A 12,759-nucleotide genomic window follows, 5' to 3' on the forward strand; every position below is an offset into this window, starting at 1 on the left:
GTATGTAAATCAATTGAAATTAGAGTCTCATTTGCAAGCAGCGACTTCTGATGCACAATGTACACAATGTACATTAATAATCTCATAGTTATGATCCAAAATATATGAGGGACTTTGAAATACAGTATACATTCTGCTTGAATACTTTGACATTTGGTACTAAAGGAAACGACATTTTGATCCATGCCAGCACGCTGGCGTTGTGGTCACACTGCAGTGAGAAGCCGATGGATGTTGTCTTTAGCAGGATCATTCATTTCTCTGTGGACTTTCCATTTTATAGATGTGGTTTCTTCTCATGCTTGTCTATATGAGCATGAGAAGAAGTCACATCTATAAAATGTTTGTTTGATGTACCGTGTTTTTGTTAATTCAGTGGTGAAAGCAGCATCTACTATGAAAAGAAACTAAACCTTTGAATATTGTAAAAAAAAATTGTGATATTTGATAGCATCCACCCATTGATGACGTGTTTCCAGTATGTTTCAGAGTGGGACATCTCTCATTCCTTTTATCTCTGATTGTTTCTAGTACAGCCTCCCACTCCATCATTTGCATTCTCTCTGTTATGGTGTGGACGTGCCCCCTGCTGACAACACAACACCAGGCCACAGATTGGATGAGAGTCACTGGAGGGCACATTATTCAGAACATTCTCTAGCATCATATTTAATACCTGTGCCCACAAATTAAAAATAAATTATTAAAATATTGCACACTTCATACAAGAGCCCAAAGATAAACTTGAGCTCATTTATTACAGTAAATGTGACATAATAAGAAAGCAACAAGTACAAAAGTAAAAGACAGACAAACAAGACAATCATCTAATGGACACCTTGTCCCTTGTGTCCATTTGGGTCCAGTATGAGCAAATGAGAGACCAATTACTGACCAAGTTGTTTTCTTCAAACACAATATCCACGACATCAGAAAATATGTTAAGGCCCACGTCCTCCATGATTGGGGGAAACAAAATGTAAGGTGGCGAGTTTTGAAAGTGAATAAACATTTCAAGTGTGCATTAAAACAGGGTTTGTGACGTGACGTAATAAAACCGTCAAGGTGTTCGTCCATGTGCGAATGTGAAATCATGAGGTTAATCCAAGGACACAGCAGGTGAGTGTTTTTTTTTAAGAGTTTCCCATCATGGTCATCCCACAGTCAGCTCCTGACTCTGGACAGGTCTCCATTCGAGCTATTCTACTCTGCTCCAGAGCGATAGCCTCGGCAGAGTGCTTGCATTTCTCTGATCCACACTGACAGGTGAAATACTTGCTCTTAATGTCCCAGAAACGGTCTCCGTAGTCGAACCTACAATGCAAACAGGTGTCGGTCAGGCATTTTTATAGCTTTTACTGGATGGGGCTGATTAATTAAAACGTGGCTCGTATGAGACCGTTGAGAAAAATGTACCTGTAACCTAACATTCAATGAAATTTAATACAACCTGTGGCAGATTACAGGCAAAAAAAATGATGCATAATATGTGATTTATTGTGACACATGCAGTAAAAGCAGATGGGACGATGCAAAGGAAAAACAAAACAAAAAAACAAGCTAACCCCAGCTCCTGTCCGCTGAGGATGTCTCTGGAGCTGAAGAAGGCGATGCGAGGGAACCTCAGGTCCTGGTGCAGCATGAACACACGTACTGGGATGAGATTCGGGTCACAGAGGTGGTTGATAAAGCGGCTGATGTTGCCATAGTAACGGGCATCTATACAATACACCTCCCCATCCTTTCAAAGGAAACACAAGTAAAAGTGGTGCATCACGTTAAAAAGCCCAGATGTCACTTTAACATTAAGCTCACAGCACAGCCTGAAGGAGCTGCTTGTCTGTACGGCTTTATTGTTTTCATCCACATAAGATGAAGTGTGCATACCACATGGATTATTGTTTCATTTTAACAAGTGTATTTATTCTTATATCACATGGTTTTGAACAACAAGCTAGCATCAGATGGGGCAGTCAATAAAACGTCATGTGAAACTGAAGATCAGCAAAGGTTTGGATTTATTCAGTGATGGTGTTTGTGTTTCACAATTCAGGAGGTGATTGATTTATTCTGAAATGCAAACAAAGGCAACGGAACTGTTCCACTGACAGCAACACCAGCCAGCTCAGCTTCATGTTATCTGTCAAAGTAACAGAGAGGACAGCCATTCCTGCACATCATGTTATCCAAAAGTGTCTTTATGGGCAGTGGTTCCTTTGGAAACCCCTCGAGGACCACAGGATTCCACTTGTTGCTGAGCTCACAAGTGGGCCAAGTCATCTCTATTTTGCAATTTGTACATTACCTTAAACCAACAGTGAAGCTCATTTTAACAAGATGCACCTTGTTGTCCAGGTCAAACAGGTAGGAGTCGTCTTCTCTCACGTCTGCCTCTGCATCAGAGATCAGCTCTCCAACATATCTGCAACATATCCAAAGAAGAAATAAGCTTCAAACTCAACTTCAACTCTGCATATGAGAAACCTGTTGCGTGTGTGACGGACAGGAGTCTCTTACTCGCATATAAAGCTTCCCTGGGGAATATCCTGCAGAGCTCGTACCCCCCAGCCCATCTTCTCCGTCCTGTAGAGCTGAAGACGAACTCTGTGAAGGAAAACAAACAAATAATGGAGTCGATGCTGCCTCCCTCCAGTTCCTTCTCATTAAGTCAATCGACATGTTCACACACTGGAAAAATCTTCAGCTGTAGCACTCAGATTAAGATCTGTGTGAGGTTTAAGGAATATCTTACTTTATGCCGGCCTGTACCACCCTGTTCTTGCATGTTCGGTAACAGGAACACGCCATGTTGCATTCAAAAATGAGTGGTGGCTCAATTTTATTGAACTCCTGGAGCAGCCGCTGGTCCTGGTAAGGTTAGAAAACAACCTGATATTAATTTTTCTCCTTTCATTTCACCTACAGTGGGTGATTTTTCAAACCATAATTTATGAATGCATAAAATTGCAGATAGAGAAATTGATGATGTTAGACATGTTCCTAATTTGATGGTACGACTGAGTTATTCACCTTGTCGTACCAGCAGCGGATACTCAGTTGTCCACAAAGGCAGTTACTAGATGAGCAGTCATCAGTGCAGCTACAGTGCTGAAAGACAGGAGATGCATTTCTCATTACAGATGACATATGCGTGAATTTGTTTCAAAGAGAGAGAACTATCAATAGAAAAGAAGAACTAAAGATTTCACCTGCAAGTGCGTAATGTTGCGGTCTATGTTCATTGCTGAGGTTTCACAGTTTTCTGAAACATATTTGTAGTCAGAGGGACAGCCCTCGTCGTCCACAGCGTTCACACACGGGATAGGAACGTTCTCGTAGCCCTGTGCAACATCGCTGCGACAGAAAGCAGAAGTTAGGGCATCTCAAATAGCAGAAACAACGAGAGGAACCAAAGCATTTTTCCTCAAAATAACACCTACCTGCAAATGATTCTTTCAGTACGTATCATGCGATTGCTCATTCCTCGTCTCAGCTTCCTGTTGATCTGAAGAGCCACCCATACCGGCGTGTCAGGCTTGGCCAGCGTAAGAGGCGTGTCTCCTTCTCTGTTCATTATGTCGATGTCTGCTCCTCTGGACAGGAACAACCTGCAGAAGAAGCAGGAATCGTTACATCCCACAGATGTACACACCATTCAGAGTGGGCAGAATTCACTATTAGTGCATTAATGAAGAGAAGACAACAATGGATGTTTATGTGCAGAAGACATTCGAGGGTGCATCTGGTCGCTGACTCACGTGACACAGTCCAAGTATCCCTCCCTGGCAGCGATGTGGAGCGGCGTGTCTCCATGCATGTTAACTGATGACAGGGAGCAGCCGGCGTTCAACACCAGCTCTGCTATGTCCACACTGCCTGCGTACGCCGCCCAGTGGAGGCACACATTCAGCTCCTGTAGGAAAACACAGGAATGTTCAAAGCAACAACCAGAAACACTCACTAGTCAGGAGAGTCCCAGGTTCAACAGTGTATTAAATGGGTTTGTTATCCTGATATCATAACACCAAAGTCAGCAAACACAAACATGGCAGAACTCCAGGTTCACGCGAAAATCTTACAGGTTTATGATGTGCATTTATTAATTTGAAGTTCATATTTGAGAAATAATTTTTCCATCATTTCGACACAGCAGAACCGTACAACTGCTTCAAACTCTTTCTCTCAGCTACACATTGGAGAATGTTTGTGTATCGATGCACCGTACTTTATTACCACCTAGTAGCTGCACAGGACAAGCAAGATGTTCCACAGACTTGTGTGTGTGTGTGTGTGCTAGTAGTGACATACTTTATCATTAATGGAAACATCAGCTCCTCTGTTCAGCAGCGCTCTTATCACTTCCACATGTTTGTGCTCCGCAGCCCAAATGATGGGCGTCCAGCCGCCGCTGTCCTGCAACGAACCAACAAAAAGCTTCAGAGTTGGTCCACACTGGCCCCCCCATCAGTCACCGTCATCCAGCTCTAGTGAAACATGTGGTGATCACATACATATACTGAAATTTAACTCAATGGATTGCATTTATTTTGACAAATTTTCGCACAAATATGCAGAAAATGCATTCTTGTGGATCTCGGTGGAGAGATGTTTGGTCTAATGAATGATGTTGTTTCGTAAATCGGTTGAACAATGTTTGTGAATGAATTCATGATTTTGAATGTCACAAAACTCCAAGAAAAATAAACTGATGGAATTAAACTTCAACTATAAAAAATATTACTGCATTGCCCTATAACCCAGACATCTTCCTCTTTACCTGTGCGTTTACATCAACTTGTCCCGTTTCCAGAAGCATGTTCAAAATTTCCAGATTTCCCAGCTTGGCTGCATGATGAAGGCCGGTATAATCATCTTCCTCCTGAAGAATGAGAACATTAAAAACTGAACTCCGTATCAACCAAAACTCAAATTGATGTAGTTATTTTATGCTTCAACAGGTTCTTACAGTATGATAGACGCAGCCCCCATTCTGGACCAGGTAGTGAGCCACCTCGATGTGATTATTGACGATCGCTTCCAGCAGAGGAGTCCTCAGGTCTTTGTCCTGAGCATCCACTTTAGCACCAGCCTGTCAAATTGAGGCATCAGCTGAGCAAGATGTGTCAAAATGCGTTTTTAACATGAAGATAAACCCTGATTGGACAGTTGTGTCTAAAGCTCTCTCTGTGATAGGCCAAATATACACAGAGCCCCGCCCTGCTTCCACACAGTTACGTGAAGTCTCGACATCTCACAGAAAGGCACTCTGCAGGGTCTGCCTCTAGACACTGAATTTTATTCCTAAAATACAGAAGAAAAAAACACTAAAAAAAGTTATTTTTAAAGCTATTTTGTGAATTCTAATGCTACGTGTTCCTTGTTTCACTGCTGTTTATTCATTTGAGTATGTAACAAACATGAATGTAAATAGTAATAATGTTCTAAAAGAAAGAGTACACAAATATTAATTATTAGAATGATTAATTATTAGAATTATAAGACATTTCAAATACAGTGTAGTTGGACATTTGGCAGCCGAATCATATGAATTAAAAAAAGCCAAATGGGACCTTTAAAAAAAACGGAACAGCATTTTGAAACCTTTCCTTCCGTACCGAGGAAGCAGTGCGGTGGATTAAAGCAGCCCAATTCGCTCCAGCATCTCGGTGATCGTGACGACTCCGTACACAAAGAACCCAAACGGGCCGATGCTGGAGACGGACCAGGTTCCTCACCTGCACAAGGATGTAACAGATTTCCAGCAGGCCTCTCTGAGCTGCGGCGTGCAAAGCAGAGCGCTTGTTCTGAGAGTCCGGCTGATACGTTGGATCGATGCCCTCCACTGTGACACACAGGGAAACAGCATCAACACACACATCTGTACAGTCACAACTATTAAGTCAAGCTTAAGACTAGAAATTGTTAACATTTTAAAACACACATTACATTTTCAAGTACACTCCAATGCAGACAGTATTTCAGCCAATGAAGAAGCTTTTTTATGCTTTCATAAAGAGAAATAAAAATCACTCATTAAAGGTGCGAGGTAATGTTGCCTCTTACTCAACATGAGCAGAACTCTCTGAGCCTCTCCTTGTTTGGCAGCGGGGTAAAGCTGGCGGGGGTGGAATCTCAATTTCTTCTTCCTAAAAAAAAAAAAAAAATCAAAAACTGCCAATTAATCTAAAGTCGACTGTCCGTTCTCTTATGGAATGTCATTTCTTTTAGATGAGCTACAAAAAAAACTATCCTGGACAATATTCAGGGATGGCAACAGGAAAAAATTTTATTATTGGATTATTACTGTTAAACCAACGACGGGGGTTTCTGAGAGATTTTTTGTAATTTCTAACAATTTCCATCTGAGTATTTTGTCTTCCTGGATAAATTTTACTACAAGCAATTTTTTGTTGATACTGCAGAAGAATGCAAAATTTTTCACTTTTTGCAGAAACAACAAAATGACTCTTTGCATATTTATATACATATAAGACACCAAATGGCACTGTTTGAGTCTAAAGTCAATTTTAGGTAATAAATAGCTATAAATGAGCTAATCATTCTATTTCTACTCCAGCTGAGTATGAATGAAAACACAAAGATCAAATGCTGGGACTTCACCTCTCAGTGTCTTGTGTGAGAATTGCTTTCTGCAGCGCCGCCCTACTGGGACCTGGTGGCAGTGCGCTGGGGCAGATGGGCTTCCCATTTGGCATACAAAGCGAGGGCCCCACACTGTCCACCCCCTCCTCGGCTGGGGGGACGGTTGTCACAGCGGTTGCAGAAGCCACAGGCTGCGGGGGCTGATGCTGCTCCACTGCCACTCTTACCAAGCCGTGGCTCCGCATGCGTGCGCTGGGGGGTACAGTAAAGGAGGGCACAGGCATGAGAAAACTACTAGTTCAATGCACTAAATTATTCACCAATACCTGATCTAATCTCACCTGACGGGTCTTTCCGGCATCTTCCCGTCCTTCATGCCTCCCGTCGAGGCCGTGAGGGAGGGCGCCGTGGGTGCAGACGGCGGCAGGGACGGAGTGGTGGTGGAGGAGGCCGACATGGTGACCACGGTGGTGGCGGAGGATGTGGCTGAAGTGAAAGAGGAGATCGTGACCTCTTGGGCCTCAGAAGCATCTTCCCCACAATGTGGACAGAAAAGCATGCCGCCGTCGTTTGCTCGGCTGCGACCGCTGCCCAGGACGGTCACACAGCCTCGGTGGAAACGGTGAGCGATGCGCTGATCCGGGCAGCACTCAAGAAACGTTCCCTGGAAGAGAAGAAGATGAAGGGCGTAAAGAAGGAGAACGGAGGAGACGATACACCCTGGATCGACATTTATTTTAACCCCTTACCGTTAAGCAGAAGAACCCACATCCAGGACAGCAGTGGTGTTGCACCATGTGTGAGCGATGGACATCACAGAGCACCAACAGGGGCACCCGGCTTGACGGCCGCATGGTCTCCCCTTTTGTAGTGTGACTGGTACAAGCCCTGAGCTAACCACCACAGCAGGGATGTGTACGTTAATGGAGCACACCATTGTACTTTTCTTCACAGGTCACTTGTGCATCAAGAGCCTGCAGACAAACCCAAGGCGGACACGAACCTCGCCATTGACGCTCTCAGTGGCCATACACTGTCTGCTGACGCGCTGGCTGGTGCTGTCGACCCGCGGAGCCTCCATCCTGCAGCTGCACAGAGGGAGCTCCTCCAGCCGCTCCGTGTCTCCAGCATCGCTTCCTTCTGCAGACGAGAGACGTGGATGTTTAACGTAACTGTCCGTCGTACATCACCCCAGGCAAACAAAAGATTAGTTTAAACAATGTCCTTCAAGCCTGACAGCTCCTCCTTTATCCAACAACCACAAAGGACTGCTTCATAATTGTTTAAAATTAAAATTAAATGAGTCTCTTGTGCTCAACAATTTATTTGTTGACATTCTCTTGTTCTAATAAAAATATCTTTTGTCTGATACATAGTTATAATGGCTTTGACTATAAAGAAGCGATTATTGTAGCAGGCGATATCTACATTACTTACATCAATCTCAAAAAATACTAATCTTTCATTCATTCTCAGTTAATTTTTTTAATTCAAATCCAGAAAAATTAATTACAATAAACTACATAAAGACCCATCTTTGATGAAACTGCTGAAACTTTTGATTCATCGGAAGTCTTTTTTACCGAAGAAAAAAATCATTAATATTTGCCAGACATCATTGTAGGGTCTTCACATTCATTTTTTCAATTTTCCTATTAATCAAAAACCCAAAAGATCACCAGGTAGCTTTCATACAAGAAATAAAAATTGCAATGGATCAATTTTTAAAGGCCAAAATCAGAATTTGTTACATTTTCTCATGAGCAATTAATTAGATAGATAGATAGATAGATAGATAGATAGATAGATAGATAGATAGATAGATAGATAGATAGATAGATAGATAGATAGATAGATAGATAGATAGATAGATAGATAGATAGATAGATAGATAGATAGATAGATAGATAGATAGATAGATAGATAGATAGATAGATAGATAGATAGATAGATAGATAGATAGATAGATAGATAGATAGATAGATAGATAGATAGATACTTTATTAATCCCGGAGGAAATTATAAGAATGATCACCAATTTTCTGTCAACCAGTTATTCCAGCTGAAATCATTAATTAGCAAGAGTATGTAAGTAAATGTTAAAAATTTGAAACTTTTTCTTCTTGTAAACAGTGACTTTGCTTCATACTATCAAGATTATGGAGCAGAAAACAAAAAAAATAAGAAACTGCACCTACTAACTTATAATAAGCCTACCATGATGAGGCGAAAGTGTCAGACTATCAGCAGCAGCAATGTCCAGAGCACCCAAAGGAACCTCAGTGTAGTCGGAGGATCTCTCTGCAGTACAACAATATAAAATATTCTATCTGATGGTCAACCCACAGAAACACTTCATTAAAATAAACGCTGGCAGTCCCAAGGTAACCAAACACATCTTTTTATCCTTACAGGTCCACAAAGCAGAGTAAAAAAGTTGTTTCAATTGCTTTTCCATAATTAATTACACAACAAAACTTTCTATCTAAACAGGATGGTAAATGTGTTTTTGTGTCCAATTTCTTTTCCATTATTCCCCTGATTGGTCCCCTTTAAAAAATATTTCTTACAAATCATTTATTGAACAGAAGGTTTGTGTTACTCACCTCCTACTGTGTCCCCCACATCGACAGCATTTGTCTCTCCGTCCTGGTCTGTCTGAGGCCACGGAGACTTCACACTCCTGTTTCTACTCTGGGAGGATCTCTGGGTTTCAGACTTTGAAATCTGCAACAATGAATGACAAGAATAATACACACTTATCGCCTGTGGAGGAGGGGAAATGGTTACAGCTGTGTCACACTAGCCACACTACAGAGAAATCCATTTTCACATTTGGGAATCAGATGAGTACTGTGAACTTTCAGAACAAAGCATGATGGGAGTAATATTCCTGTTGCATTATTCTGAATTCAACACAGGTAGTAATGTACCCAGGAATGAAAGTAGAAGTATATTAAGGACATAACAGTCCACTAGGTCTGGGACTGTGGACTGGAGGATTGTTGAACCATTTCAGAAGAAATGGACACGCCTGAGGTAAATGTGTCACAGCAAAGGGTCTGAATACTGATAGCCATGTGATATTTCAGTTTTTCTCTTTAAATAAATCTGCAAAAATATTGACAATTAAATGTTTTTCTGTCAATTCAGGGTGCTGTGGGTACATTAATGAGGAAAAATTAACTTAAATTATTTTAGAATATAGCTAAAAAAAAAAGGTTAGATATTATCACTCACATGATCTGACATGTTGACTGATCCCTCTGGGTCTTTAGTATTCAGCCTTTCCTCTGGCCCACCGTCAATCAGCTATAAAAAAAACCCCAAAGGGATAGAAGTGTAATGATATTGTGTGTATCGTCTAACAATGTCTGATCACTTTTCTTGAACAACATCAGCCCCAAACCTTTTCTGAGTCTCGCATCGACGGACTGGTAATCTGAGATTTCTCTTCTTCTGAGGTGACGCCGTTGTTTTTCTCTGATGGACTCTCGGCAACTGGCTCCACCTTTTAATGGAAAAGCAGTTCTTCTTGAGTTTAGAGGAGATTGGAGGAGGCATTTGCTCTGAAAACTAAACACATTAATAACTACAGTATTAGATGCACGGCTTCACTACATCGCGGATTTTTAGCAGGTAATCACGTGATACCGTACGCGCATTCTAGTGGCTAACAGCATCCGTGTGTGCACTGCGTTCTGAGACTCACGGAGCGCAGCGCACTTCCGTGTAACAAAGAAGCACTTTTTTTTTAATACAAAATTATTTTAAACAGTCTATAAGAGTGTGGGAAAAGGTAATATAGATGGTGGTCCTGGAACGCATTAACTGTGAGTAACGAGGGATTACTGTACACTAGATTACTATCATGTGAATACACAGTATAACTGCCAATCACATTCTTACCCCAGTATTTCCATTGTCTGGACCCGTCTCAGATTTGGTAGCTATGCTGTCAGATATATGATCCAATTTTCTTCTCTTGGCAACTGTCACATGATATATACAATATTACAACAATACGGTGACTTTAAATGTGAAATAAAATAAAACATTAATAGATCAAAAAACATGATTCTACTAGTCCTCAGTGTGAGTATTCAATGGTCACCCACCAGATTCAGAATCAGAAGATTCTGAAGGCCTCGAAAAAGCAGCAGGAGCCTCAACGTGGCTCATCTGAGAGACCGGAACAGTAATAATAGTCAAGACAAGAGAACACAGTTAGCTTTCTAGCAACACAGTTAGCTTTCTACTAGCAGCTACAACATTTGTAACGCTTTTTAACATATTTTCAGAGCATTTCATACTTGCATCTATCCATTTTCATATATATAACTACTGTCTGTTTGTTTGTTTGATTGGTTATTCATTGCCATTGATTGATTCAATAGATCGCATAAATCAAGTCTGAACATGATTCCTGGATTTCAGGAATCATTACGTCTCTTGGACATGTTGGCTCACCTGCCCTAGTGGAGGCCGGTTCATGGTCTTGCGGGCGCGGTGGATCTTGTGTGGTACAGGAGAGACTGACGGAGACACGGAAGCTGCAGCAGAGGACAAGCAGGAGGAGGAGGAGGTAGAGGAGGGAGCAGGTGGTAGTACAGATTTACTGGTCCCAGGACCAAAAACGCTCATCTTGGCACGACCGGGAGACAACGTTGCAGAAGTAGATGGAGATGAGGACAACGAAGAGGAAGACATGGATGAAATGGACTTCGCTGCGTGACCTACGGGAAGGAAAGTGGAAGAGGAAGGTGTTATTACTGTGAATTCCTTCAAAATGTCTTTCATGACATAATGTGCATCACATTTGATTTGATCAAAGAAAAGTATTTAAGAAAGATCAAGGAAAATACAGCCGAGCAGAAAAATAAAATCTTCAGGAATTGACTGAATTCACTGTGAGTAATGGAGAATTAAAGCAAACAAGCGACAGCTTCAAGCAGTGATGTTAGCAGACTGGATCTGAATCTTACCTGCTAAAAGTTTGTTTGGTGAGGAGGAAGACGACCATTTCTCTCCCTGATCTGCAGCTCTGGACGTGTCTTTCTCAGGTTGCTGAAATGACAATAACGGCATACTGCCCACGCACTCCGTCTTCGTGCCAGCAGAAGCTGATGTTGAGGCTACATTATCTGCAAGTTTAGAGTTCTACGTGAGTTTTTTACAAGCAGCATTGACAAGAATGAATTTGATGGATCTAAAAAAAAGCTCAGACGGATCGACTGCATCATCTGAATAAATGAACTTACCTTCCTTGTCTTCACTTTGTCCTGTTGATGACTCTGTCGGTGTTTCTGAGTCATTTTCGGCTGCAGCCAACTGGAAGAATAAAAGCAGATTGCAAAAATTATAAGACGATTTTATTCTATCCTTTTAAAAAAAAAGTAGTAATATATCACGTATCAATGGACAAACATGTTATTGTTTCTGCTTGTATTTATACACAGATTTTCTTATTTGTTTACTGCTAGTTTAACTTATTCCTAGTGTTTATATGTCTGTTACGTTTATTTATTGTGACTGCTGTGTTTTTTTTATCGATGATTCCTGTATTCTTGTGTAATGTATGTTGTATGATTGTATTGTATTGGGCAGACGTAAATAATTTCCCCTCGGGATTATTAAAGTATTCTTCATCTTCATCATCTCCATCCTCATCATCTTCATCATCAGTGGTCTTGATTGTATTTTATTCATATTACAGTCAACATAAAAGAGGTTGTTCTGGCATTGCTTTAGAAACTGATGCACGAAAGATACAATAGCAACGTAAAGTACAATTATGTGAACAATTAAGGAAACGCTACCAACATCAGGTTAGTTTAGTGAACACAAAACTGTTTCAGGCTAACGTGGGTAGCAAAGCGGACAGCTTGGAACAAATAGCTCTACTAATCTTCAAATAAAGTAAGCATTTTGCGCTTGGAAGCTTTAAATAAAGTATTTTTATTATGCCTGTTGAGTCCATTTACAGATTGTTAAGCAAATGTAAATTTATTTTGACAGTATTTCTAGTTACAATGGATTTTCCTACCTTTGTCGTTGTCTCAGATGCCGACATGTTTCCCAATGGCTAAATTTTGAACCCTACTACGGTGAAAGCATGACCCACCTCATTCTGCCATCTATTGGTTAGGACTTCTG

General features: G+C 41.1%; 1 protein-coding gene across 1 annotated transcript; it reads right to left on the reverse strand.

Moving 5' to 3' along the window:
* Window positions 1–753: 753 nt before the first annotated feature.
* On the reverse strand, window positions 754–12,688 carry ehmt2 (euchromatic histone-lysine N-methyltransferase 2). Its single transcript, XM_068333911.1, has 28 exons — window positions 12,650–12,688; window positions 11,865–11,934; window positions 11,589–11,747; window positions 11,074–11,339; window positions 10,722–10,785; window positions 10,513–10,595; window positions 10,013–10,114; window positions 9,844–9,915; window positions 9,210–9,330; window positions 8,821–8,904; window positions 7,607–7,743; window positions 7,353–7,496; window positions 6,945–7,267; window positions 6,622–6,855; window positions 6,064–6,146; window positions 5,736–5,842; window positions 4,967–5,089; window positions 4,778–4,879; window positions 4,309–4,413; window positions 3,759–3,913; window positions 3,441–3,608; window positions 3,210–3,354; window positions 3,031–3,108; window positions 2,753–2,868; window positions 2,518–2,604; window positions 2,344–2,422; window positions 1,566–1,741; window positions 754–1,314 (listed from the first exon to the last, which is right to left on the reverse strand). The coding sequence occupies exons 1-28, from the start codon at window positions 12,674–12,676 to the stop codon at window positions 1,134–1,136; spliced, it is 3,591 nt and encodes a 1,196-aa protein (XP_068190012.1). The 5' UTR covers window positions 12,677–12,688; the 3' UTR covers window positions 754–1,133.
* Between the last annotated feature and the right edge of the window lie 71 nt (window positions 12,689–12,759).

Source organism: Antennarius striatus, chromosome 14, assembly GCF_040054535.1.
Source record: "Antennarius striatus isolate MH-2024 chromosome 14, ASM4005453v1, whole genome shotgun sequence".
NCBI lineage: Eukaryota > Metazoa > Chordata > Actinopteri > Lophiiformes > Antennariidae > Antennarius > Antennarius striatus.